We start from the raw sequence: 26,502 nt of genomic DNA on the forward strand, positions 1-26,502 counted from the left end.
CATGTAATATCTTGATATTTTGCCTCTAATTGATCATTTCCCTTCAATTTACTCAGCTTGCCAGAGAAATGTACAGAAAGTGTGCGCTGACTCTTCAGAGGAACACCTTCAGCCGTTCAAAGACAAGATGGAGGGATTTGTCGTTACTGGTGAGTCAAGTTTAACTTTTCAGTTTAAATCCAAACCTCCCAAAATCTGTGAATTTTTTGGGACCGTGAATGCAAAAATTTTCTGTTTTTTTACCAAGACGGTCAGCAGGGTGGTCACCATGCCGTAAATATATATAAGTGTGTATGTATGTTGGCTCGGCTGTGGTTGCTTGCTGAGCGAGGGTATTTACTAGGAGTCTACTATCCTGGAGAAGGGATTGCATTGCCTCTGACATGACTCCCTTGTACTCCTGCTTGCCATAAAGCTGGCGGGGCATCTCTGGCCGTGACCTTGTAAAGACTGGCCAGGCTTAGTGGATCAGTCCCGTGGACCACCGCGGCAGGAGCTGAGCTTTTTTTTTTTTTTTTACCTCTAATCATCCAAAAGTCCTGACCCCAACATGGGTCCTTCAGCCTCAGTTGGGATAGACGCCAAATTCTGCTGTGCCCCAGAACTGGCTAATCAATGTAGAAAAGGATCTGTATGTTGTTTGGATGATCAATTACAAGTGTTTTAATAGTTCAGCTATATAATAATGCCAAGGGTAAGGGTAATTTTCAGGATGGCCCGATGAGTTTTGGCCCCCTGAGCAATTGAGTTCGACACCCCAAGCTTAGACTATGACAAGCTGTCATCAATTCACTACACATTTCACAAACTATTTCTCATTCTCATGGGATATGGGATATGTTCTTTTATGTGGTCGCAAAAAAAAACTTGAGTCAAAGTCTGGAGTTCTTTACCTCTGAAGATGGAAAATTCCACCAAATGCCACCAAATTCGTCAGATTACCGCCAAATTCGACAGACTACCCGTTATGTCTTAATAGGCACTGTTCGATGGGATTATGTTAAAGGATAGATGAAACCGGCTGCACGGAGGATGAGTGGTTAGCGCACAGGAGACCTGAGTTCAGTTCCACCCTCTATGTGTAGATTGCATGTTCTCCCCGTGCATGCGTGGGTTTTCTCCGGGTACTCCGGTTTCCTCCCACATTCCAAAAACATGCTAGGTTAATTGGCGACTCTAAATTGCAGTGAGACTGGAACAGACATGTCTGTCTCTATTTTGTGCGTTCTAAGGATATAAAAACAGATACAAAAAGACAGGTCATCAATGCACGTAATGGGACATACCAATTCTGCCTAGAAAAACTGCTATTAAAACAGTTAAAAAACCTCCAAAAACGTTTTTTTCATTTTATACACATGCTGCAACCATGTAGCAAATTCAAAACCAAATGCTTGTTGCTAGCTGGCTAGTATCTATCGGGCTGTACGTGCTGCACGGTACACGTACAGCCTCACAGCTAGGAGATCCGAGTTCAATTCCAACCCTGTGGAGTTTGCATGTTCTCCCCGTGCATGCGTAGGTTTTCTCCGGGTACTCCGGTTTCCTCCCACATTCCAAAAACATGCTAGGTTAATTAGCGACTCCAAATTGTCCATAGGTATGAATGTGAGTGTGAATGGTTGTTTGTCTATATGTGTCCTGTGATTGGCTGGCCACCAGTCCAGGGTGTACCCCGGGTCTCGCCCGAAGACAGCTGGGATAGGCTCCAGCACCCCCGGGACCCTCGTGAGGATAAGCGGTAGAAAACGAACGAACGATAGATTAAGCCCAAAAGTGATTACAATCGAAAAATCTCTCTTTTTAGCTTTTGTTGCACAAATGGAACAGTGCCAAAATTGTTAAGAGTTTCCATAGAATATTTCAAAGACTATAATATAGCACATCTTGAACATAGTTTCCACTTGTAAACCCTGCTTCATAAACAAGATTCCTCCACAATCTGTTGCCCATGTTTTTTTTTCTCAACCTTTGTGATGAATATGTAAGTCAAAACAAAGCAAAAAAACTCGCACATCAAACAGCAACCAAGGTTGTTAAATAGTGAGTCATCAGCGAGTGATTGGGTTTGTAACCCAGGTGAACGAATGGCAGCAGATCACAGACGCATGTGCTTGACACATTTTCGAAATTCAATCGTATCCACGAGACGTAGTGTATGTGTTCACACGGATCCTTGTCCAAATACCTGAGTATTGTTGAACAGATAAAACCTGTATTGTGAGAGTTGTGTTCCCGGGGAGCGCTGACCTGTAACCCCGCCTGTGGAGAGCCTCACAGCGGGATCTGCAGGTGAACCCAAACGCCCTACGCTCTGCCTCTTAAATTTCCCTGTATGATCTCTCCCTGGTCCAACAGTGGATCCCTCCTAAATCCAGTGATCCGTGTTTTTTAAAGGCTGTTCTGCCCTCGTCTCGTTGCGTATTTGCCCTTCATTGGAACCACTTCAGAGGAGCGCCGAATGGCGTTGCCATTTTTCAACAGCTTTAAAATTTAATCAAGGAAACAAAATGTGGCTCAAAATTGAGTTTCCAAAATATTAGAACTTTGCAAGAATATAAAGCGCAAGCCATTGTGATGGTGGTTGATATCCGAGCTAATTTCAAAACAATCTTTCCCATAGGGAATAATGCCTTTGACTGGACAACCAAGCTAAGTACATTAGCTGTCATACAAGTGCAAATGAAATGAACCATAGCATAATTAAACTAAATAAAACTAAAATAAACTAAAACTATTCTTCATTTGAATACCAGAGAAACAGGAAATTGGCACCAAGTGGCATTTTGTAAGTAATAAAGGCTTCATTTATTTGTATTCTTCTGTAATTAACTAATTCCCAGCAATTCCCATTCCTGGTTCTATGGTAATTATTAAACTTTTCCTATTTGTATTCAGTTGTACCTTTTTTTTTGACAGGAGATTGAGGGAAAACTTCTCATGTAAACGTGGCTCATGGAGCCTACAGCTTTCCGAATGACCTTTCCGAAAACAATGGTATACATGGAAAGGAAATATTCCGATCGCTTGTCGACATGCCGCTATAATCCAACAGAATAGTCACGCCTCTCGCGCCAAGACAGCTGGGATAGGCTCCAGCACCCCCGCGACCCTCGTGAGGAAAAAGCGGTAGAAAATGAATGAATGAATGAATAGTCAATGGGGCATACGCAGTAGAACGTAAACATCAACATCCCGTGATACCGACTTCCCTGAGTTTTTCTCTCACTTGGAATAATTCCGTATTGCCAGTTTTTCATTCGTCCAGTCTTGAAATTTAGTTTGGATCAAAAACAAACTTTCCGCAGCAGTCCGGTGCAGATTGCTGGCCTCCATTTTTAAAACTGAAGAACTATATGTTCATTCGGAATGAGGTGTATACAAAGATTAAATTATTTCCGTTATGAGCAAATAAACCAAATGCAATTGGAATAATTGGGTTCATGTATACGTGGCTAGTGAGTCATTGTGTATTTACATTTGCAACACCAAAAAAAAAAAATCTAGGTCCACAATTGAGCCGAGTGACATTGAAAAAAATGTTTTACGGAACCCTTGCGTCCCTCTTTCACATGCACTCCATCCTTCTGGTTGTTATCTGAGCTCCAGGTAAAGCAGCCATTTAGAAAAGTGTGTCCGAATTTTAAAGCCCAAATTTATTGTCGCTCTCAGCATGCACATCTCATAACTTTCTAGTTAGCGACTACTGGTTTCATGTTTACACAGGCAGGGAGCATAGAAAGAGAAACTTCACACATCCTCTCTCACTCGCTCTCACTCGGCTCCAGTGCCACCTCTAAACAGTCGCACCAGAGGGATACCTCAGGCGCCAGCCTGACCCCCACTGAGACTAACGCCATTGGTCATGGCCCCTCTCCACTCCCTCCTCCTCCTCCTCCTCCTCCTCTCTCTATCCCAGACATGGTCAGCCCCTCCCTTCATTAGGGCTACCTCAACCCAGTGGCCCACATACATGTAAAAAAGGGGTGGATGGTCGGTGTCTGAAGCTTACCTTTTCCCAAAAGACCCCCAAACCGGCCTTTGAACAATTTTTTGGGAGACTTCCCCTTCTTAGATCTCCAAAGTGGGAAAGGTCCCCCATCATTGTAAAAAAAAGGATGAATCTGGAAAAATGCAATAAATCTGAGATCACAGGCACTCTCTGGCCCTAGATAAATTCTTGCACCTCGGCCTGGCCCGCCACACACATCTGCCTTGCATTTAGACACTTTTACATGGCAGTGGTCCACAGGAGCCTCCAGTTCCTAATCCTCTCTCTTCGACCCTGATTAAGGCCACTTGCAGTCCACACATACACACCCTAACACCCAGCGTCACAGACAAAACTTTACAATGTGCTTAAGTGTCACTGGGAGAGGAGAGCACGCTGCAAAGTGGAACTGCTCTTCTTCTGCAGACCTCACCGAACATAGCGCCCCCTTCTGAACTCAGCGGATAATTATTGAATAACTGTCTTAATCAGATAGCTTCTGTCTTCTTTTACAGCTCAAAGTGAGCATTCTGCTGAAGAGGACCGACTCAACGCCGCACAGAAAAGGTAAAGCAACACTGACGCTCAGAAAACATCAAGTCAATCAGTGTTAAGGGTCCTGATACAAGAGCACACATTTAAACGTTAAATACTAGAGAAGAGGCAGGTAATAATATAAAATTATTATTCATATTTTTCCATTTAAAACATTTTCTAAAGTAAAAATCTCTGAATCCATCCAAATCCATGACTGATTTTTATTTTTTTTTTATGGTTTTATTTCATTTGAACATGCATCAGATTACAATTGAATGCATCACATAATTTTTTTAAATTTTTTAATGGTTTTATTTCATTTGAACATGCATCAGATTACAATTGAATGCATCACATAATCAGTTCACAGTTCCACACGTCCAAAAGGAGTAGGAAGAAGCAAAGCTTATTAAATCCTACCCCTCCATCTGGTACTTTTACAATCAGTAACTGTTACATTTGTTCACTTCCTGCTTTCCTAATATAATTTTATTTTATTTTATTGTATTTTTTTAATAAAAAATTTTTTTACATTTTTAATGGTTTTATTTCATTTGAACATGCATCAGATTATAATTGAATGCATCACATAATCAGTTCACAGTTCCACATGTCCGAAAGGAGTAGGAAGAAGCAAAGCTTATTAAATCCTACCCCTCCATCTGGTACTTTTACAATCAGTAACTGTTACATTTGTTCACTTCCTGCTTTCCTAATATAATTTAATTTTATTTAATTGTATTTTTTAATTCAAAAACATTTTTTTTATTATTTTTTTAATGGTTTTATTTCATTTGAACATGCATCAGATTACAATTGAATGCATCACATAATCAGTTCACAGTTCCACATGTCCAAAAGGAGTAGGAAGAAGCAAAGGTTATTAAATCCTACCCCTCCATCTGGTACTTTTACAATCAATAACTGTTACATTTGTTCACTTCCTGCTTTCCTAATATAGTTTAAGGTTTTTTTTTGTCTTTTTTCATGTACTGAAGTACGAGGTGATATGACCATATAATGACATAATGGGTACCATAGTAACCGTCAATATAATGATATATATAGCACTTCATGACTGGTTCAAGATAAAAGGTAAAAGTTTCCAAAATGAATAATAAATATAGTATAAAAATCAGCACACTATCCTTAATAAAGCAGAAAAACATTTTTTCTTTTTTTTTTAATCAGCCTTGTTCCATTCAGGACTATTGTGATTTATTGTTGTAATAGCCTCATACAGGCGCCAAGCTCGTGTTCAAGATGGAGTATCTGGAAAATATCACTGTGGTAAAAGATGGAGACACACAAAGCAGACGCACGTTCTACCTTTCCCACTCAAGATTGTGAAAGGAGAAAGTGGAAGGATGCTTTAGGTGCAGGATTTGGACGTATGACTGGCAGTAAATGGTTCTGAAGGGCTCTGTTTCCGAACCAAGACAACCATGAGTGACACCACTGTACTGGAGGTGTTGATCAAAAGGGTGCTGCGGCTGACTTTTAATGACGTTTTCCGTTAATTTCATCTAAAGAGGGTGGCTGGCCGCCTGGCGCTAGGCACAGCGAGCACAAGGTGAGGTGTGGAAGGCTGGGTGGGGGTTTTTTTCCCCTCTCAGGTTCCCACAGAGCCACCTCATAAAAGTGACACGCCGTTGATGAATATGGGCGTCAGTGGGCTCACTGAGCCCTGGGTGGGCCCTCACATCTGTGCTGGATGAGGGATGGTCACACAAACACACGAGAGCAGCAGCGGCAGTGCTAACATTATGGCATGGTGTTAATAAAGCAAACAGACAACACATCCCTGGTGCTACCCGATACCTCAGCCTCACCGGGGAGTCTGGGAGTCGAGACGCCACCAAGTAGGAATGAAGGCAGAAATCATAGTGAGGCTCACCACTGCTTTTGTTGACGTCTTTACTTATTAGCGATATAAACCGCTTCGCCTTTTTGATTGACTCGCTGTTTTATATTTCTTGTTGGCCTATTTCTTATTTAACAGGAGGAGGTTGCTGAAATAGCATTATGCTAAAACACTATATCATATTATAACACTGTATATTTGCACTCAATGGCCATAACATTGTAGTATATTGACAACCATAATAATAAACACATTTTTAAGTTGATACTCGGCGTGCAGGGCTTACAGCTAGGAGACACGAGTTCAATTCCACCCTCGGCCATCTCTGTGTGGAGTTTGCATGTTCTCCCCGTGCATGCGTGGGTTTTCTCCGGGTACTCCGGTTTCCTCCCACATTCCAAAAACATGCTAGGTTAATTAGCAACTCCAAATTGTCCATAGGTATGAATGTGAGTGTGAATGGTTGTTTGTCTATATGTGCCCTGTGATTGGCTGGCCACCAGTCCGCCTCTCGCCTGAAGTCAGCTGGGATAGGCTCCAGCATACCCCCACAACCTTAATGAGGATAAGTGCCATAGAAAATGGTTGGATGGAACTCATAATAAAAGAAAATGTTATATACATATATATATACATATATATATATATATCCATCCATATCCAGCTGGGATAGGCTCCAGCACCCCCGCGACCCTCGTGAGGATAAGCGGTAGAAAATGAATGAATATTACGCCCTGTCTGTCCAAAATAACACCCTAAAGAAGCATAAGACAAGTCAAAAAGTGATATTTTAACTACAGCAAAGCATGCTGGGCAATGTCCCGGATTACACATTTCACGGATTGTGATGTTTTTGTGTTGATATAAATTACTGTAGCTTTTACCCTGACATTGAGAGAATGACAAAGAGGCGGTCGATCAACAATCACCTTATTGTAACAAACAACTACGCCAAAACAACCGTAGTGGTACATCTGTCGTATATTCACTTAAGGAAGTTTCAACTTACTGTTCAGGTTTTTTCCAGTAGTTTGACGTCATCTTCTTTGTAAGTCTCGTAATGCGTCTTTTGGCCTCTGTGATGACAAAACAAAAGAAAAAATGAACTGAATGGAATTTAATATTTAATTCCCACAGAATAAATCAAGTGTATCTATCTATCTATTTTTATTTATTATTTTTGGATGGACAGATGGACACATTGTTTATGTCCACATATGGAAAATATGAATAATGATCAATTAATATCCACAAAATGTTAATAATATGGCCCCAGATGTGCCAGTGAGGACAGTTGCAAGTAAGCAAATGTCAGAGTGGAGTTGAGTGCTCAAGTGTTCAAATGATAAGTCGCCTTCGCCATCACTACGCACCATTTCCCTTATGTTTAGGTATCTCTCTCTGACAGAACCATGTCAGACTTTGGTCCAACTCCGCCTCCTACACAGTTTACGTCCGTGTTTTCTACTGGGGAAACAAAGGAATGTGGACCTGTCCGTCCAAATAGTTCCTGATTCCCATGGTTTTGGAATGGTCTTTTTTTATCGAGCTGTCAAAGAGGAATGCTGCAGCAAAGGCTCGCACGGCAACACCATCATCAACAGCCTGGATTACACAAATTCTGTACAGTTACCGCGATGTGCGTGTGTGTGTGTGTGTGTGTGTGTGTGTGTGTGTGTGTGTGTGAAGTGTACGTGGCCGGCTTGATTTTGTTTATATTTTTTTCAGTAGTGCGAGCGTGTTTACATCTGTTTTGAGTGAAGCTTGTGTATCTTGCTTGTTGCATGAGAATCCAGAGAATCAAAAGAAAGGAACTGTTGCTTGATTTGTGCATGGTTTGACACCGTGACCCCGGGTCAGGAGAGGACCCGACCGACTCTGATCACTGTGCCAGAGCTTGCCTGCTGCAACACGGCATGTCGGTTTGCTCAGTCTAAACAAAGCCTTTCTTTGGTCCAGTCTGGAATGATCTACAGTCTGTTTTTTTTTTCTGAGCATCCCGGGAAAATGACACAGAAGTGCAGTGGAATGGGAAGCAGGCTCAGGCCAGGATTACCCCCCCCCCCCCCCCCCCCCCCCCCGAGCTGGTCAGCATATTGGGCCATGTCTTACATTAGCTTACATTAGCGTCGTGAAAGCCACCTTACCCCAAATTACGTCTTTATGCTGTGAAATACTTTGAAATCAGTAACATCAGTGAGCATCGAAAGGGTTTTCCTTTTTCTTTGGCTTTGTTGTTTTTTGTGATGCCATCATTGAAGAGTGATTTTACACCAGACCACTGATCCAAAAGGGGAAAGTGTGTTGATAACCATAGAACCGGAAATGAAATGTTTTTTCTGTACTTAAAATGTAAGTATTGCAACATGAGAAAGCTTCCAAGTACAATGTCAATAATGATGCTCTCTCTTATATATGTATATATATATAGGAAAGTGTGTTGATAACCATAGAACCGGAAATGAAATGTTTTTTCTGTACTTAAAATGTAAGTATTGCAACATAAGAAAGCTTCTAAGTCCAATGTCAATATTGATGCTCTTTCTTATATATATACATATATATACACACACACATATATATACACACACACACACACACACACACACACACACACACACACACACATATATATATATATATATATATATATATATATATATATATATATATATATACGTATATATATATATATATATATATATATATATATATATATACGTATATATATATATATATATATATATATATATATATATATATATATATATATATATACGTATATATATATATATATAGGAAAGTGTGTTGCTAACCATAGAACCGGAAATGAAACTGTTTTTCTGTACTTAAAATGTAAGTATTCAACATAAGAAAGCTTCTAAGTACGATGTCAATATTGATGCTCTCTTATACGTATATATATATATATATATATATATACACATATTTATTGGAAAGTGTGTTGACAACCATGGAACCGGAAATGAAACTGTTTTTCTGTACTTAAAATGTAAGTATTGCAACATAAGAAGGCTTCTAAGTACAATGTCAATATTGATGCTATTGGTGAAAGCCACCTTACATCCGTGAGTGTCAGTCATTGGTCAGTCGGCATGGGACAAGCGAACATCTCTTGCCTCCTTTTATCAATGCTTTGACAGGCTCAGCTATAGAAAAAAAACGTTTTTTTATGTTTGGGTCAAAGAGGCGAGCTGAAGCAGCAGGCTTCTTCTTCTTCTACTGCATGTGTGTGTCTCTCACCGAGATGTCAGATTTAGTTACAATTGCAATTGCGGACCCGACAAACCTGGAAAACTGATTTGATTGAGTGGTTAGCGTGTGTTCAAATGTGCTTATTCATCATTAATTGTATGCCAGTAAATACAGTATGTTATAATGTGTGCACGTGTACGTGAATGTCCGTGTTGTATTACACCGTATCCTGCAGACGGCGGGGGTCAATGTGATAATGGAGCCACCACCACTGGCTCTCCCCCGTGTCCCAGCAGGGTAGAAGGTTTGCTTCCAGTTCTATTTCTCGCCTCTCTGTCGGACTCCCTATCCATCATTTCTTTTTTTTTTTGACACATATTTTATTCTGAAGTGAATTATTTTTGACAAAAAGAGTCCATCACAGCAGCCTATCTGGAATAGTTCACTAGTAAATCATTATGGGTATTTTATGTTTAGGTTCTCAATGTTGTTGTTTTTTTACTCCACCAGTTTCCAGGAAATGGTGAACTACTTTGGAGTGAGGCCAAAGTCAGGCGATAAAGAAGTGGCCCCAAATTACGTCTTTATGCTCTGGTATGAGTTCTGCAATGACTTCAAGAACGCTTGGATACGACAGAGCAAGAACATCTCCAAGGAGAGGTGAGCTGCTTCATTCACACGTTTACAGCATTTAATGTATTCTGAAATTAATTGTGGAGCGGCACGGCGGTCTAGTGGTTAGCGTGCAGACCTGACAGCTAGGAGACCAGGGTTGAGTTCCACCCTTGGCCATCTCTGTGTGGAGTTTGCATGTTCTCCCTGTGCATGCGTGGGTTTTCTCCGGGTTTCCTCCCACATTCCAAAAACATGCTAGGTTAATTAGCGACTCCAAATTGTCCATAGGTATGAATGTGAGTGTGAATGGTTGTTTGTCTATATGTGCCCGGTGATTGGCTGGCGACCAGTCCAGGGTGTACCCCACCTCTCGCCCAAAGACAGCTGGGATAGGCTCCAGCATTCCCCACGACCCTCGTGAGGATAAGTGGTAGAAAATGGATGGATGGAATTAATAATAAAAGAAAATGTTATACATGTATATAAAGACAAATATTTGTCCATCCATCCATTTTCTATACAGCTTATCCTCACTATAGGGTCTCAGGCATGCGGGAGCCTACCCCAGCTGTCCAAATTGTCCATAGGTATGAATGTGAGTGTGAATGGTTGTTTGTCTATATGTGCCCTGTGATTGGCTGGCGACCAGTCCAGGGTGTACCCCTCCTCTCGCCTGAAGACAGCTGGGGTAGGCTCCCGCATGCCTGAGACCCTATAGTGAGGATGAGCTGTATAGAAAATGGATGGATGGACAAATATTTATCTTTATATACATGTATAACATTTTCTTTTATTATTAATTCCATCCATCCATCCATTTTCTACCACTTATCCTCACGAGGGTCGCGGGGAATGCTGGAGCCTACCCCAGCCGTCTTCAGGCGAGAGGCGGGGTACACCCTGGACTGGTGGCCAGCCAATCACAGGGCACATATAGACAAACAACCATTCACACTCACATTCATACCTATGGACAATTTGGAGTCGCCAATTAACCTAGCATGTTTTTGGAATGTGGGAGGAAACCGGAGTACCCGGAGAAAACCCCACACAAAACTCCACACAGAGATGGCCGAGGGTGGGATTGAACTCGGGTCTTGAAAGATGACTTATTAAAGGAAATATTCTTGAAAGGAAATTATCTCAACACTAATTGTGGTCAATATGTGTGTGTAAACCATTCATACCTTTGTGTTTTTTATTCATTATTAGTACCAACATTTTTGCTTATTCTAGTTACATTATGCCTTTTTTGCTCTATTGTTCCACTTTGTGTTTTTATTGATTTTATTTCTGCAATGAGCCACGTTCCACGGACGGCTGAATATTCCCATCCTCATATTATCTCATTGTTGTTATATTTGAGCAGTTGCTTAACAACGTGTAGGTGTGATGTAAAGTGTACATGGTTGATGTGTGGATGCTGGGATGTAATTAGAGCAGAGAGGGAGGCCATCAAAGAGGAGGCAAACACAAGCTGCTTGGGCCTCCAGACCCTGAATTTATGACGTTTCCTCTGACCTAAGGCGTCATTTTGGGGGGGCATTCCACCAGCTCTCCTGGCGGCCGACTGTCTTTACTAGCGAGCCCACGGAGGCCACTGGCCGTTAAAGGCTGAGCATTATGGGAGAATTGATAAACACTGTAATGAAGCTGGACATGCAGCCCGAAGGGCAAAAGCGCTTCACGTGTGGAGAAGACTGCGGGAGAGAAAAAGTCGTGTTGTGTTGTTTTTTTTGTACGTATTCTGGTGCCATCGTGGCCCTTCCCCAACCTGATGGTGACTTATTTCACTCATCTACGCTCATACCTGGCTGATATCCTATTTCCCTGTGAAATAACGGAGTTCCCCACCACAGACCCATGTGCTGGGGTTTAATTATAGAGGCCGGGTTTACTGAGGTATCCAGTCTCACATTACTCACAGCTGATTGTGGTTATGTACAATTAACTTTATTTTAAATACTTTTGCTGCACTCATAAAAGCCAAGTGTTTTTTAAAGGCTGCCTCATTAGCTCATCAAGCCGACAGTCCACGGGGCTTTCAGTCATCGCAAGTTGGAGATGAGCAAAATTCCCAGTGGGAATGCTCCTTGAATAACTGGACAGTCATATGACGCCACTATCAGCATTGTCTAATTGAAATACTTCGAAATCAGTAACATCAGTGAGCATCGAAAGGGTTTTTCTTTTTCTTTGGCTTTGTTGTTTTTTGTGATGTCATCATTGAATACTGATTTTACACCAGACCACTGATCCAAAAGGGGAAAGTGTGTTGATAACCATAGAACTTAAAACTGTACTTAAAATGTAAGTATTGCAACATAAGAAAGCTTCCAAGTACAATGTCAATATTGATGCTCTCTCTTATATATATATATGTGTGTTGGAAAGTGTGTTGATAACCATAGAACCGGAAATGAAACTGTTTTTCTGTACTTAAAATGTAAGTATTGCAACATAAGAAAGCTTCTAAGTACAATGTCAATATTGATGCTCTCTCTTATATATATATATATGTATATATATATAAATGTGTGTGTGTGTGTGTGTGTGTGTATATATGTGTGAGTGTGTGTGTGTGTATATATATATTGGAAAGTGTGTTGATAACCATAGAACCGGAAATGAAACTGTTTTTCTGTACTTTAAATGTAAGTATTGCAACATAAGAAAGCTTCTAAGTACAATGTCAATATTGATGCTCTCTCATGAAAAAAGTTCTCCTCCCGTTCCATGTGGAAGTGGTACATTTTTGGCTTCTTAATTTGTCCCTTTTTCCTCTCAGTTTGACAAACCCTTTCTTCAGTTTACACTAAAGAAATTTGAGGCAAATTAACTATGTAGAATGCTAACGCTTAAATTGGCGGCCATCTCTTGTGCTCCTGCGGTGAACCCGTACAATATGAGTTTCAATGTGATGTAAACAAACAATGATTGGGGTGTAAAGGTGACTATAGGGGTGTTATTTCATGTCTACAGGGGTAATAATAATGGTAAAAAAAAAAAAACGTGGAAAAACATCAACAGGTTTTCGGTTGTCTAACTACGAAAATATTAAATGTATTAATATTGAATCCTACTTGAATCCTAATTCGCTTCTCGTGGTGAGGTCTGGAAAATTCATAAAAATATATGTGTGTATAACTCAGTGTTAATGTAGGTTTGTATGGGTGTGTACTTGAAGGTTGAAGGAAGCTCAAGAGAACATCAAGAAGATCACAGCTGAGAAGCGAGTAGAAACTAAGAAGATTAACGCCAACAGTCTGGTAAGGACACTTCCTGTTTTGTGTACTTTTGTTACTTCAGTGTGTGTTTGTGTGTTTGTGGACCTTGTGTGTTTGTGTCTGTGTCCTTCACAGAAAGAGAGGCTACGGCAGAAGGAAGCCGGCTTGGTGTCCAGCTGAGTGAACGGGCATTCTTCTGCACCCTTAATGGTTCTGGACCCCCCCTCCCAAAAAAAAAAAAAAAACCTGCACCCCTACATATTTTGTGGTTCCGCTTGTGCCATGGTACAAAAGAAAGCTGCAAGTGTGCATGGCTGCCACAAGCCAAAGTGATGAGGATCCTAAAGGCCAAAGGTGGACCTCATTCATCCAGCATGGCGTGACCTCTGGTGTCCAGCTTGTGAAAGGTCTCACCGGGTCAGCTCGTGGTTCTCCAACTGTGTCAGCCGACACGTCCATGAAGTTCTTCCCTGAGAAAGTATCCTCTCATCTGTGCTGACAATCTGATAAAATTTGTGCGCTCTCGTTGCTTAAGTGAACCCATCCACTTCATGTCCTTTTAATGTAGCCAGCTTCTTTTTATCTGCTAATGTTCTAAACCCTTGTAAATGTGATGTACAGTAGAACATGGGCTTGAAGCAATATAAGAACCAAGTCCTTCACGTTGTTGACACGTATGATTTGTTCCTACATTGTGCACTATACCATACTCTGTTTTGATGACGACGATAACTAAAAAAAACAGTTTGGTAGATTATTTCTCTGTTTTATTTCTCTTTTCAGTCATGTCCCATGTTTGGGGCGACATACAGTGGTGTGAGTCTTTGCCCTAATTTTTTTTGGTTGTCTCACTTAAATGTTTTAGATCAGGGGTGGGCAAACTACGGCACGGGGGCCACATCCGGCCCGCCAAGTGTTTGAATTCGGCCCGCCCGTTCTTTCCAAAGTAAATTTTCCAAACATTTTCATGGTTTAAGTAGTTGCAATTTTGTTATTTGATGTGGTCTGTTGTTTACAAAGTGCTCCTGAAAAAAGGGTCACAAACACATACTAATAATAATACATAATACTAATAATAATACTACTATTACTAATAATAATAATAATAATAAATTACTAATTAATAATAACAAACATAAAATAATAATAACTCATTAATTAATTAATAATAAACAATTTAAAGTAATAATAAATTATTAATTCATAATAAATAATAACAAACAATATAAAATAATAATAAATTATTAATTTATTTATTTATAATAATAACAAACAATATAAAATAATAATAAATTATTATTATTATAAATTTATAACACACTTTAAATCAAATAAATGATCTCAAAGTGCACATATAGCAGATTGCATGACACTTTTACAGATACAATAATTCCAGAGTCTAGCCCCCCGTCAATTTTGTTAAATCAATGCAGCCCGCCAGTCAAAAAGTTTGCCCACCCCTGTTTTAGATCATCGACTTTAAAAAATAGGCAATTGACAACAACTTGAACACACAAAGCAGTTTTTAAATTATGTTGTTTTTTTGTATCAGTAAGCTTTTTTAGGTCATGCCACAGCATCTCAATAGGACAGGAGTTGGACTAGGCAACTCCAAAGTCTTCATTTTGGGTTTTTTTCGTCATTCAAAGGTGGGCTTACTGGTGTGTTTTGGATCATTGTCCTGCTGCACAACCCAAGTTGAAGGTCATGAACGTTCTCCTTCAGAATTTTCATGGTTTCATTTATCACAGCAAGCGTTCCAGGTCCTGACGCAGCAAAACAGCCCCGGACCATCACACTACCACCACCATATTTGACTTGTTGATCTGAAATGCAGCGTTACTTTTATACCAGATGTAATGGGACACACAGCTTCCAAAAAGTTCAGCTTTTGCCAACTCAGACCAGAGTATTTTCCACAACAGTCTTGGGTAATGTCAAGATGTGTTCGGGTCAAATTGAGATGAGCCTTGATGTTGTTTTTGTTCAGCGGTGGTTTTCGAAACTCTGCCACGCAGGTCATTTTTGCTCAGTGTATTTTTTATGGTGGAGTCATGAACACCTTAGTCGATGATGGCTCTCACTGTGGTTTGCTGAAGTCCCAAAGATTTGGAAATTATTTGTTAATCTTTTCCAGACCGATAGGTCTCAGTCAGGTTTCTTGTGGGGGGAGAGCACTTTATTTTTTTTAAGGTTTGGATTTTTTTAGGACTAATATTTCATTTTGTTTGATGATCGGAAACATTTAAGTGATAAAAAGAAGAAGGGGATCAAACATTTTCACACCACTGTATTAAGTCAAAACAGGGAAATATTTACAAATGTGATGGCACACTTTTAAAGCAATTTTCTGCTTAAAATAGTTGTGTTGTGTAGCTCACTCAAAGCCCTTTAATGGAGTATTTTTTTCAGCAATATTTCCTCATTTTTGCACTTCTTTTGCCAGGCAAGGTTGTACAGTTTATGAATAGCATAGACTCTTAAAATAGAACAGAATATTTTTGTTGTACTCCTCATTCAACAGAAAAAGTATATTTATGTATGGAAAGATGTATTTTATGTACAGTGTTCCCTCATTTATCGCGGGGATAGGTTACATTATTGTAACTATTTGTGTGTAATTATGTTTTAAGACTGTACACCCCCTCACCATACACTTTTCTCAGACAAACATGACACATTTTCACATTGCTCTATTGTTTATATACATTCAAAAAAGTTTTAGTCATTACCCTACAGGTTGAAGACAAGAAATTAAAAGACTCACGTATCATTTCACTCCTGTAACCATGCCTTTTCGTCCTGGCACCGTTCCGCTATACTGGAGCGTTTTTGTATCCCTGTTAAGTCATATTACTGCAGTGCTCCTTCCCGCTGAAGATGTATTTACAGTAAAATGTATTCCATTAATGGCGCCGTATTGTCGCGTATCTTCTACATTCTTCAACATGTCCAAAAGTCCAACCTTTTGTGCTATTATTAGTATCCTCCGCTGCATTTCGGACGCATTTTTGTTGACTTTGTGGGGTTTTGTCTCGGAGAAAATTGCAAATATACAAGCTAGCAAGCTAGCAAAGCAAGTCCAGTCGGCAAAACAGTACGAAGGAGATTGATTGACAATGTTCTACACCAATCAGGGCGCAGAAGACAGATTGAACAGACAGAGACACTCAACTTCCCCTAATGCAATTCTTCTTAAAGGGCCAGACTCAGGCCTTGTAACAGCATTAATGCTGTGATTTAAAAAAAAACAACGCGATAGAGCGAGGGAACACTGCACAGCCCTATGAAGATGTATTTTAAGACTTTTTTTAATTTTATTGAGTGAGAAGCTGCTAAGAGATGTATATTTTAAGCTTGCATGTGGCCTTCATTCTGTAGTACAGGGTTGTAAATATTTAATCATAACACCCCAAAGCCACGATATAGTCATAATACCTCAGACAGATGTCAACAATCAGTATAGTCAGTATAAAAGATGCATGTCCAATTTTTTTTTACCCTCCAAAGTCTGTATCACAGCACTGTATAATGATATGGAATTGTTTTAAATTTCAAGAATAAACTCAAACACGGTACTGTATTTATCTATGATTTCATGTGTAAGAATGAAGTCATGTAACTAATCACTGGGATTCTTTTAAAGACATTTCCAGGAAGGCTCCTAAAATAAGTGATTAGCATTATAAACATGTGGAACTTGTTAGGCTATTGGAAGTTCCTTTTTAGAACAAGTCAGATTTTAGGAATGTGAAGGGATACAGGTGGAAAAGGTTAGTTTATTTGCTGTGCCACTATACACACATGTACTAGTACTACTGCTTAGTTTTACTACTTTGCATGAACTAAGTCATTACATCATCCATTCCTTTTTTTTGGAAACTAATATTTTATATAGACATGTACGTATATATATATGCATTTAAAAATCAAGTTGTATTAAAAAATCTTTTCACTGACAAATATATCAATATTTTTATTATTATAGGTCCAGTTGTGATTTGTTTAATTCATTGTCTGTCCCAGAATGGCTGCCAATATCCTGAAAACTGATAAAAAATGTTTTCCCAATGTCCTCTCTGGTGGACTTTTTTATGTCAAATGTCAATATAACTGTCAAATTTTAATATAAAAATAGCATAACTCTCAATGGTAAATCACAAGAGGACGATTAATTAAATAATGGTTCAGTAGTCCACTATATAGAACATTGTATTTTAAAAAAATCTATTAAAAAACATTTTTTTCCTGGTTTGCATGTGAATAAAGTAACATGCTCCATATTCCAGCATCCATTTATTTTATATTTTTGGGGATAACTTAATAATCAAAAGAGTACATTCAATATGATTTACATGTAACAACTATTTAAACTTGATGGGGGTGTAAAACTCCTCTTAACATTTTTTTAAAGCATTGTGTGTCTTACAGGCACCCAAAGAACATCAAATCTTAATTCACTGACATAAAAAAAAAGATTATTTAGATCTAAGTTGTTTTTTTTTAATAACATTTTCCATGTCCAAACGTCCATTACTGTTGATCCTTCCAATTCCACACAGTGGAAACAATGTTTGAGTGACTTCTTGGTGCGTGAAATGTGCTCATTCCTTTCCTTCATTGCAACTTAAAAGTGTGAATATTTACAAAGAAAAATGTCATTTGCACTTACATGATAGTTTTAATGAAGCATGTCCGTGTTTGCTGTGCAAAAGGAGAAAAAATGACGGAGCGCTAGTCCAGCTCTATGGATATGCAGCGGCACTGCTTGACGCGTTGGATGCGTTTCTTCTTGGTGGGCGGCTGTTGGTCAGGGCAGTTCAAAGTGAAAGTCATGGTGGTGAAGCGTTTGGGTTTGCAGAAGGAGCACGACTGGAAGGCGCCCTCCTCCCTGCGGATGTGCCTGGGGATGTAGAAGGAGTTACACTGTCCGTAGCAGAAGCGGTTGATGATGGTGCGGCTGATGCAGCCCTCTTCGTGGATGGTCTGCTTGAGGGGCTGCGTCTTGCACCAGTCCCGTTTCAAATACTGGCGCTCGGTTACGTGTAACGCCTCCTGGCTGGACTCCAGCACCTCGTCGGCGGGGGAGGACGAGCCGTGTCTCTGGCGGGGACCGGAGCCCGCCTGCTGTCGCTCGGATTCGTTGGGGTTGTTTTTGTCCGGATGGGGAATGGCGCCCTGGGAGCCTCGGTTTCTTTTGGACTCCCCGAGAGAGGACAGAAAGCCGAGGATGAACAGGAGACTGCAGATGATGCGCGTCGAGTTGGCCATCCTGAGGGGAAAGGACACAAATGAGTGACCAACACATGGACAGAATTACGCACAGCTTTTACGCAGCGTAAAAAGGCACGACTAAAGGTATATACAGCAGAGTCAAACTATTTATTTTAATAATTAAAATTGATTAGCATGAGGAAAAAGGACATCAAATAAAACTTTCCGTCATATTTCATCATATTTTTATTATTCTTGTCATCTAAACATATAAAAATGTGTTATCATCCCAAATTCACCGACCTGCAATCCTCAATGTTTATATCCTGTCCGCACCTTCCGTGGGCAGGCACCCACTCTCACCGTCCCTATCGACTCTCCACTGGGGTGACTGCAGAAAGGCGGGAGACCGAGTCCAGGTCCTCCATAGACTTGAGGGAACACGCAGGTTTAATACCGAATTGCTGCAGCGCCGCACTGTCTCCTCTTTAAATGTCTGCCAGCTGAGATGCGGACTACGCTTCCCTCCACATTATTGGCTGAGAACCATGTGGACCAAATCGAAACTTATCCGCCCCCTACTCCGAGGCATGAATGCAACACAGGGAGCAAGGGGGTAGGACACCTGAATGCATCGCAACAACTTATGGATAGTTTGACTGATAGCATGACTGAGGAGGGAGAGCACCTGAACGAGTCACTGAGCTAATTGACAACAATATAATAATTGAAAGCAGATCAGGACACTTGAATGCATCACAGAGGACGAAGAGGGATGGTCAGTGAACTAAAAAAAAAGCACTGCAAAGACCATAAGACACGACAATGGCCAAGAAGAGACAAGACATGTGAATGCATCACATAAAGGGCTGGACTCTTGAATGCAACATAGCAAGCAATTTGGGCAAGACACTTGAACGCTTCATACAAACGAGTAGGGGGCACTTGAACACAACCGAGGCGTAATGAATGTATGTCTGACACGTCACGGCGAATGTATGGGAAGACTTGACACTTGAATGCTACACGGTGTCCAATGAATTGAGGGGATGGGGACAGATTAGTATAGGACACTTGAACGCAACACATGCAAAGTCAAGGAAGCTCGACATTTTAATGCACCATAATAAACAACCGTGGCACGTGTCGTGAAGGCAACACGTGTAAACTGTGCGGTAGAAGTAGGAATGAAGGTACTTGAACGCAGCTGAGAATGAAGTCAGACATTGCTATACATCGCCCCCTTGTGGATGCTCCAATATTACAAGATGAAAGAAAACTGTAGAACGTAGAAATACTGTTTATTTTTCGGAAAGGTCTTTTGTACTGGCTGCTGGCTTGGAAATCAAACAAATGACATGTCATCAATACTAATGGGTTATTTTTTTTCATCATTTCAAAAGGTGCATTTGTTTTTGGCGTTTTACAAAAAAAAAACGATATGAAAATATGTAACAATAAAAAAGGTAAACAGAAGCCACAGTATACATAAATAAAAGACTCCCAGTCATCCCACCAATAAACTCATTCACCTGCACTCTAAACTACTCAGGCAGAGGCACGTTTCATTAAGGCCATAAGACGAGACAAGCAGCACTTAATGTAGCTCCCAATAAATTAACTCCCACGTGTGTATCGTTTTTTCCCAGCTGCACATGAAGGCACATGAATGCGGTCTACAAATCCACAGGCTTGGTGGCAGACAGCAGGCGAGGTTGGTTAAGAGGGTTTCTCGGTGAGCCTCGGTAATGTTGCGCCTCTCTCTTCGCCAGCTGCTGCAAAACTACCTTCTGAGCTCCTGCATCGGCGATAGAAGAGTCCACTTTGGTCTTGGCTTGGACCTTGTTGGTCACGTCACCCAGAGCACCGGTCTTGACTTTACCGGCCAAGAGGCTTGGCTTTTTGGGTGGCACCGGGGGTGGCTTCTTTAGGGGACGTGTGCTGTTCGCTCCCCTCGGTGGCTGAGGGTGTGGGTGGGGGGACAGGCCGCTCTCGAGGCTCACTGCTTTTATAGCATTCATGCCTTGACTGGTGGTCAGCTCCAGATTCCAAGCGGGTCTCCGGCTCTCTCCCAGAAGAGAGTTGATCCTGCGGACCGCCTGACGCACAGGGGTGCGCTGAAACTTGAGCGGGGACTTGATTTCCTGGACTCTGCCTTTGGGAGACTGAAGGGTGAGTTTGTTGAAGTGTTGAATGTGGTCCGCCACACGGGACTTGTGGTGGGCCAGCCGGTTTGGACTTTTTGCGCCGGCCTCTGTGAAAGACAAGTCCTGGTGAAGCGCTGCACTGACATTTGCGCCAACGGCATCTGTGCCCAGCTCATCTCCGAGGTCTGGCTTGTAGGGAGTGGACTGAAGTCCTGGAGAGACACGCATTCTGAAGTGGGCCGGACTCTGGATGTCCAGAGCGTCAATCAGCCTGCTGCAGCGTACCTGCCCCGCCGAGTCGTTGCTTCCTGACGTCGCAGAGCTGCTGCGGCTTACGGCGGCAGCACAAAACGAACTCTGAGCTTCTCTCACTGGTGGACTGCAACTCCCAACAGACTCTAAAACTACACTATCAATATGCAAAGGCGATAAGGTCGCTATGTCAAACGTAAGGTTCTGCCCATGAACCAGACTCTGGCTAGTCTGTGTCGCTACCACGGGAGTCTTACACAGGATACCGTCTGATGGTTCTGCTTGTACCGTCTCCTGTGTTAGAGCCGCGAGTTCGGCACCGGATTCTTGGAAGCCGTTCTCAAGCTTCGGCAGGGCCGCTCCGGTTTGGCTTGAGGCTTTGAAGATGGAGGACTCGCATTCTAGGCTCTCCGCGCTGGAAGCGCAACACAGCTTCTTCGGAAGGCTGGACCCAGAGTTGCTCTTCAGACGCACACTCGTGGGTGTATCGGTGAAGGCGCCAACGCTGAAAGGCTGCTCTCCTCCAGGGGCCTCCACGCTCCATGAGGTGCAGTGGACATCTGGGTCACATTGAGGGGTCAGCAAGTTGTCCTCAGACTTACTTCTAAACTTTGAACCTATCGAGGTGGAGGAGAAGCAGCTATTAGTGATGCAAAAGCATTAAAAGAAGCACAACCTTCCACAGTGGGAGTGGACTTACTCTTTGAGTCGACGTTTGTGGGCTGAGCCGATGGACTGAACACGGTCTCTTTGGTGAAACAAAAACTGGTGGTGCTCTCCTGGGTGGCAAGTCGCCAGCCTATGGACTCAGACCCCTACACCAGCAAGCAGCATGGAATGAGAAATGAAAGATGAGAGATTTATTATTGTGTTAAATGAAGCCACAGATGCCACCCACAATGCAACATTTAGTGTTAATGCTAGGACTTTTGGGGTTAGTTCTTCAGAGGATGGCAGAAACCACTCAGAAGAAACGACATAATGGCTGTTGATGTCAGTCCTTTTTATTAAGTCAAGAAAACACATAATATAGAACATTTGTTAATTATTGACAGCTCACCCAAAGTACCAAAATAGTTGTATATACAATAAATATAGACGTGAAATGTCTAATGTAATAGTGCTTTGCATAATATAGCAAAATGATTGGGCATGAAAATAACATTTACCCTTGTACCATAACCCAGATATCAGTGAAAATAACCATACGTTCTCCCATGCATGCATATAGTACACTCCCTGCAGGTTTTCCCAAACTTTGAAGGGGGGGGGGGGGGGGGGCTAGCAAGTTAAAACTTTCCATTTTAACTCTGTCAACACAAACAGTGTGCATATGATATATTGCAAAATATAACATGATGTGCACAACAGTGATGAAAGTCCTAGCAGGGGAGCGCACTTACGGCGTCTTTATGGTTCCTCCCCAGGCTGAAACGCAGACGGAGCGACTTGCGCGGTGCCTCTTTTTTGCCAACTTTGGGAGAAAAGCAGCCAGTGCGTCCCGATTCAACTCTTCAGGATAGAAATCAAGACAATAATCAATGCAAGACATGGCAAAAAGTACACAATGTTCATCTTCTATCAAGACCGCCTACTTCGGTACAAGATGAGCTCGTTTGCTAGCTATATGGCTGAGCAAAAGGGGACCGTGACCTTTGTGAAGGTGAAAGCAAGGTGGGAATGTGTACCTGCTGACTACATGTCTGCTGCTATGCCGTCTACTCTTTCTTCTTGCAGAGGTGGCCGCCTGCTTTCGAGACTTGCTTGCAGAGGGAAGGGTACTTTGGGAGGCATCCAACACCCCTGAGGCGCTGTAAGCTATAAAACAGGAAAGACTTTTCAAATGAGCCACACAGCAGAAGGTTTTTGCCGGGCTTTGGACAATTAAACAATACCTGATCCAGGAGTGGAGGTCCCACTGAACAAAGAATTGGGAAGTAAGTCCATCCCAAGGTTCTTGACAGATCTACGTTTTTTGTTCGAGAATCCAAACGAATGACCGGAATCTAAAGGAAGCTTTCGCTTGGAGATGGGCGTCGCAATCACAGGAGTGGCAGAAGAAAAGACTGGTAAAAAAAAATTTAATTGTGTTTTATTGGAATGGGAGAATTTCACTCCAAATGTTTCTGTGCCATTCTATAGAATAATGCTGCATGTATGAGTTGAGCCATTGTAGCTGTAGCTCGAGTTCTCGTAGCTGACATGTCATGTTCGTGCTTGAATGGGATTCAGGAGACCGAGCCGAGATGATGCACATTTAATTTTGCACCATCTGAGTCAAGGTAATTATTCAACAATCAATTCCACGCAATCTAAAGCATCCATAAAACTCATTACCTCCTTGCTGTTGACATTTTGTTTAAAAATAAAAATAAAGTTTTAAAAAAAAAAAACTTACCTCCAAAACTGTGCCTGTTTTTTCTCCTCATCCCTGAATTTTGGTCCAGCTCCCGAAGCTCGTTGTACACAGGGGACAGAACCCCCGACTCACAGGCAATCATGGCTGATACTTTCTCTTCTAGGAACTGTGGCAAAACACCTGTAACACAACACAGTAAATATTAGTACTTAAGAAGCCTGAGGCGGAGAAGACCAGTGTTAGAGGTGTGTGCAGTGGTACCAAAGTTATCGGCGTGCTCTATAAAACAGTGAACGACGGCCGTCTGCAGTTTGAGGCGTTTCTCTGTGTTGGCATTCATCTTTTCTGTGCCGTCTCCGGAGTGGAGGAGGTTGGGAGCCAAGATCACTGACAGGTTGCAGATGTCCATCTTATTTTCTGCACTCCTGTAATCAAAACAGCAGCTTTTAAAAAATATATTTAAAAAAAAATCACCCATTTTCTATCCTATCCCAGTTGACTACAAGTGAGTAAGACTAGTTGTGTACAGTATAATATAAAAATGTCACAACAACAAATGTTGCTGGTTGATAATTGTGCTACAAATTGTCAATAATTTATATCGTCTACAACATTTGAGGCAATTTTTGTCATGAAGTGTAGTTAACATTTGAATCACAAGATGGCACTCAAGTGTTGTGTACCTCTGTGAGCCACATTAGCTGACAGAGTTAATTGAATGTACAGTATGTTGTTGGCTGAGTTGCCAGCTGTTGACAATAAAAGACGTTCATGGTTGTGCTTAACGTTTCAGAGAAAAATTGAACCGTCACATTTCTTTTGCAATGTAGCTAGTGACGCCGTCTGTGAGCGCGCACCATTTTGCATTGTCATCAAATATATTGACAAAATTGAGCTTTAACACTTCTACGCAGTCTTCTTAATGAATTAATTTAGAAGTAGTCAAATGGACATCGCTATAACTGGCATGACTGATAAAAAAAGGAAAGGTAAGCACCTCTTGGACACATTTTGAAGGAAGTCAAAGAAGTGTCGCAACACGCTTTGGTTCCTGTCAGGCAGCAGAGAGGACAGAAGCATGGTGGCGCTGGTCTGCTCCTCTTTGGTAGCGAGCTGCTGGGCCTTGAGAAACGCCTCCTGCAGCTCCACAGGCAGCACCGGCTCTGGCAGCTCCCTGAAAAACTGCTTCACCAGGCCAGCCACATCACAAGGAAGAGCAGTCGCCAGGCACTCCTCGCCCAAATCCACTTTAGCCTAAAGATGCACACAACAAAACCATTTTGTCCAAAAGCTCCCTTTCAAGAGGTCAAGGTTATTCGGCGACAGCAATGTCACACTACTCACCCGTAGTGCTTTCAGGCGGACAACAGAGCCCGATTTTCTGAAGAGGCCCTCTGTGTCGATATGTGCTTGGAGCTTCATGCATGCATCTACTAGGAAGCTAGGACAACACAGATATGTTAGTCTACTCAATCTCAACATATATATACACTCAGTCGGAACGAGAGGCAACTTGCCTCATATTTATACAAAGGAACGATCCATTCTATGACACTGGATGACTTCTCATTGTAAAGTGAATTCATTCATTCCAGCCTCAAACATCATAAAAGGTTTTTTTAACTCTACAAGCAATGTTTTCAGTAAAACCTATTAACATTGTAAAATAAGCTTTACATTAAATTCAATTTCTGGCTCCATGGTTAATGTTTCACAAGAGAAAAAAATTTCCACTGTGCATATGAATGACTATTTGCACTTACCTTGGCACGCAGCCACAGTCCATGTTATAATATGGCAAGCTCTCCAAAGGTACGCCAAAAACCTTTGACTGTGGACACAAAATTACAAAAACTTTTAAAAACATTCTTATTTATATATTGTGCATTGTTTATACAGATACTTTTTAGTACACTTTTGTGCTTTGTAGTCTTGCGGCACTTCTTTTCCTCCCTAGATGATGCTTTAACCTCAGGATTTTCTCCATATGTTGGCACAAGCCCAACCAAATGAGGAAGTAAAATGGGATTTGAAATGACAAAGTCTCATGGTCAAGAATCTTGTGACTCCCAAAACGATTCCAAGTGCATGGGACCAAATCAGGGGGGCATGCTTTCAATTATTCGGAAATACATTCAGTAGTATAAACATTATTATGTCAAATGGATATAAAGGTTGATATGTCAACGCCACAAAGTCCTAAACAGAGAAAAATCAACAAAAAAACAACATACAGCCATGGAAAATATTATTAGACCACCTTGAATCTTCAGCTTCTTGTTCATTTGAATGCCTGTTCCAACTAAAGGCACATTTGTTTGGCCAAATGAACAAACTAAGTCCAATATTTTTCCCACTGTTCAATACGAATATTGTTATATGTCATAACTTACCGAGTTGTTGGCAGTTGACTTGCACCTGGCTGCTTTGTTTTTGTTGCAGCTCTTTGTCTTGATTCCATAAGCTGACTGAAGATGTTGGACAGCCACAAGTCGGATCAAATTTCTCTCGTCGACCATCATTTTAAAAGACCTATCTAGCTTCTACTTACAACACTGTATAGTACAGTAATTTTTAAAAAGCCTCGCTTTCTTTTCCAAAAGTAATACCAATACTTCTGTTGCTAGGACATTTTACATGCATGTAGACGTTAGACGAATCAAACTGACCTTTTTAAAAAAAAAAAATAAAAAAAAAGGAGACGGGGCTAAAAGAGTTAGTTAGCTAAAATCAACTGCTCGATTAGCTAACACGAGAAGACGTTAGCTGTAGGGTAATAGTGCTAACGTTAGCTAGCCACAAAACAGACCTTAACTAAGGCACGTTGCCAATAAAACAAAAAATGTTGCCACGAAATTTAAAATCACCCCTTATGGTCTCCATGCGTCGAACACGTTGAACTATACCAATTAGCTTGTCTACGACGCCATTTCGTTAACTTCGGTGCGAAGCTGTTTGCCCGTTTCCGCTGTGTATTCAAACTTACAGCGCCTGCCTTCTGTCTGTGCGCTGATTGGCTGGACACAGTTTGAACGCTATTGACTTTAGCGTTTGGTTTATGTATCAAAGGCACACTACAC

The 26,502-nt window shown here is 41.3% G+C and overlaps 3 protein-coding genes and 1 long non-coding RNA gene across 6 annotated transcripts in view; 1 reads left to right on the forward strand and 3 right to left on the reverse strand.

Annotated features, from left to right (window-relative positions):
- The window catches only part of LOC131140058 (formin-like), a 56,611-nt gene extending 42,936 nt beyond the window's left edge, over window positions 1-13,675 (forward strand). For all 3 annotated transcript variants that reach the window (XM_058090133.2, XM_058090134.2, XM_058090136.2), the window contains 5 exons: window positions 57-149; window positions 4,507-4,558; window positions 10,119-10,268; window positions 13,411-13,492; window positions 13,586-13,675. In XM_058090133.2, coding sequence (XP_057946116.2) covers window positions 57-149; window positions 4,507-4,558; window positions 10,119-10,268; window positions 13,411-13,492; window positions 13,586-13,630 — 422 coding nt within the window. In that variant the 3' untranslated portion in view covers window positions 13,631-13,675. The remainder of the gene's footprint in view (window positions 1-56; window positions 150-4,506; window positions 4,559-10,118; window positions 10,269-13,410; window positions 13,493-13,585) is intronic.
- LOC144901693 (uncharacterized) overlaps window positions 1-16,943 on the reverse strand; it is a 30,226-nt gene extending 13,283 nt beyond the window's left edge. Inside the window, exons 1-2 of the long non-coding RNA XR_013629754.1 lie at window positions 16,218-16,943; window positions 7,402-7,468 (exon numbers count right to left, since the gene is read on the reverse strand). This is a non-coding gene — a long non-coding RNA (uncharacterized LOC144901693). The remainder of the gene's footprint in view (window positions 1-7,401; window positions 7,469-16,217) is intronic.
- A 796-nt stretch (window positions 16,944-17,739) lies between these two features.
- Window positions 17,740-19,106, reverse strand: LOC131140060 (gremlin-1). Its single transcript, XM_058090139.2, has 2 exons — window positions 18,968-19,106; window positions 17,740-18,722 (listed from the first exon to the last, which is right to left on the reverse strand). The coding sequence occupies exon 2, from the start codon at window positions 18,719-18,721 to the stop codon at window positions 18,185-18,187; it is 537 nt and encodes a 178-aa protein (XP_057946122.1). The 5' UTR covers window position 18,722; window positions 18,968-19,106; the 3' UTR covers window positions 17,740-18,184.
- Window positions 19,107-19,841: 735 nt separating this feature from the next.
- Window positions 19,842-26,436, reverse strand: LOC131140071 (rho GTPase-activating protein 11A-like). Its single transcript, XM_058090160.2, has 11 exons — window positions 25,816-26,436; window positions 25,186-25,253; window positions 24,767-24,863; window positions 24,420-24,676; window positions 23,684-23,847; window positions 23,462-23,602; window positions 22,959-23,129; window positions 22,752-22,881; window positions 22,467-22,575; window positions 21,764-21,878; window positions 19,842-21,680 (listed from the first exon to the last, which is right to left on the reverse strand). The coding sequence occupies exons 1-11, from the start codon at window positions 25,942-25,944 to the stop codon at window positions 20,341-20,343; spliced, it is 2,721 nt and encodes a 906-aa protein (XP_057946143.2). The 5' UTR covers window positions 25,945-26,436; the 3' UTR covers window positions 19,842-20,340.
- Between the last annotated feature and the right edge of the window lie 66 nt (window positions 26,437-26,502).

This window comes from Doryrhamphus excisus, linkage group LG14 (genome assembly GCF_037039965.1).
Source record: "Doryrhamphus excisus strain RoL-2023G ecotype Guam linkage group LG14, RoL_Dexc_Guam_v1.1, whole genome shotgun sequence".
Lineage (NCBI taxonomy): Eukaryota > Metazoa > Chordata > Actinopteri > Syngnathiformes > Syngnathidae > Doryrhamphus > Doryrhamphus excisus.

Coding starts and splice junctions, on each gene's coding strand:
- LOC131140071 (XM_058090160.2), bottom strand. CDS start 25,944: ATGATGGTCGACGAGAGAAATTTGATCCGACTTGTGGCTGTCCAACAT. Junction 24,864..25,185: donor GACTGTGGCTGCGTGCCAAG/GTAAGTGCAAAT, acceptor GTGTTGTCCTAG/CTTCCTAGTAGATGCATGCA. Junction 22,882..22,958: donor GACCTCCACTCCTGGATCAG/GTATTGTTTAAT, acceptor CCTGTTTTATAG/CTTACAGCGCCTCAGGGGTG.
- LOC131140060 (XM_058090139.2), bottom strand. CDS start 18,721: ATGGCCAACTCGACGCGCATCATCTGCAGTCTCCTGTTCATCCTCGGC.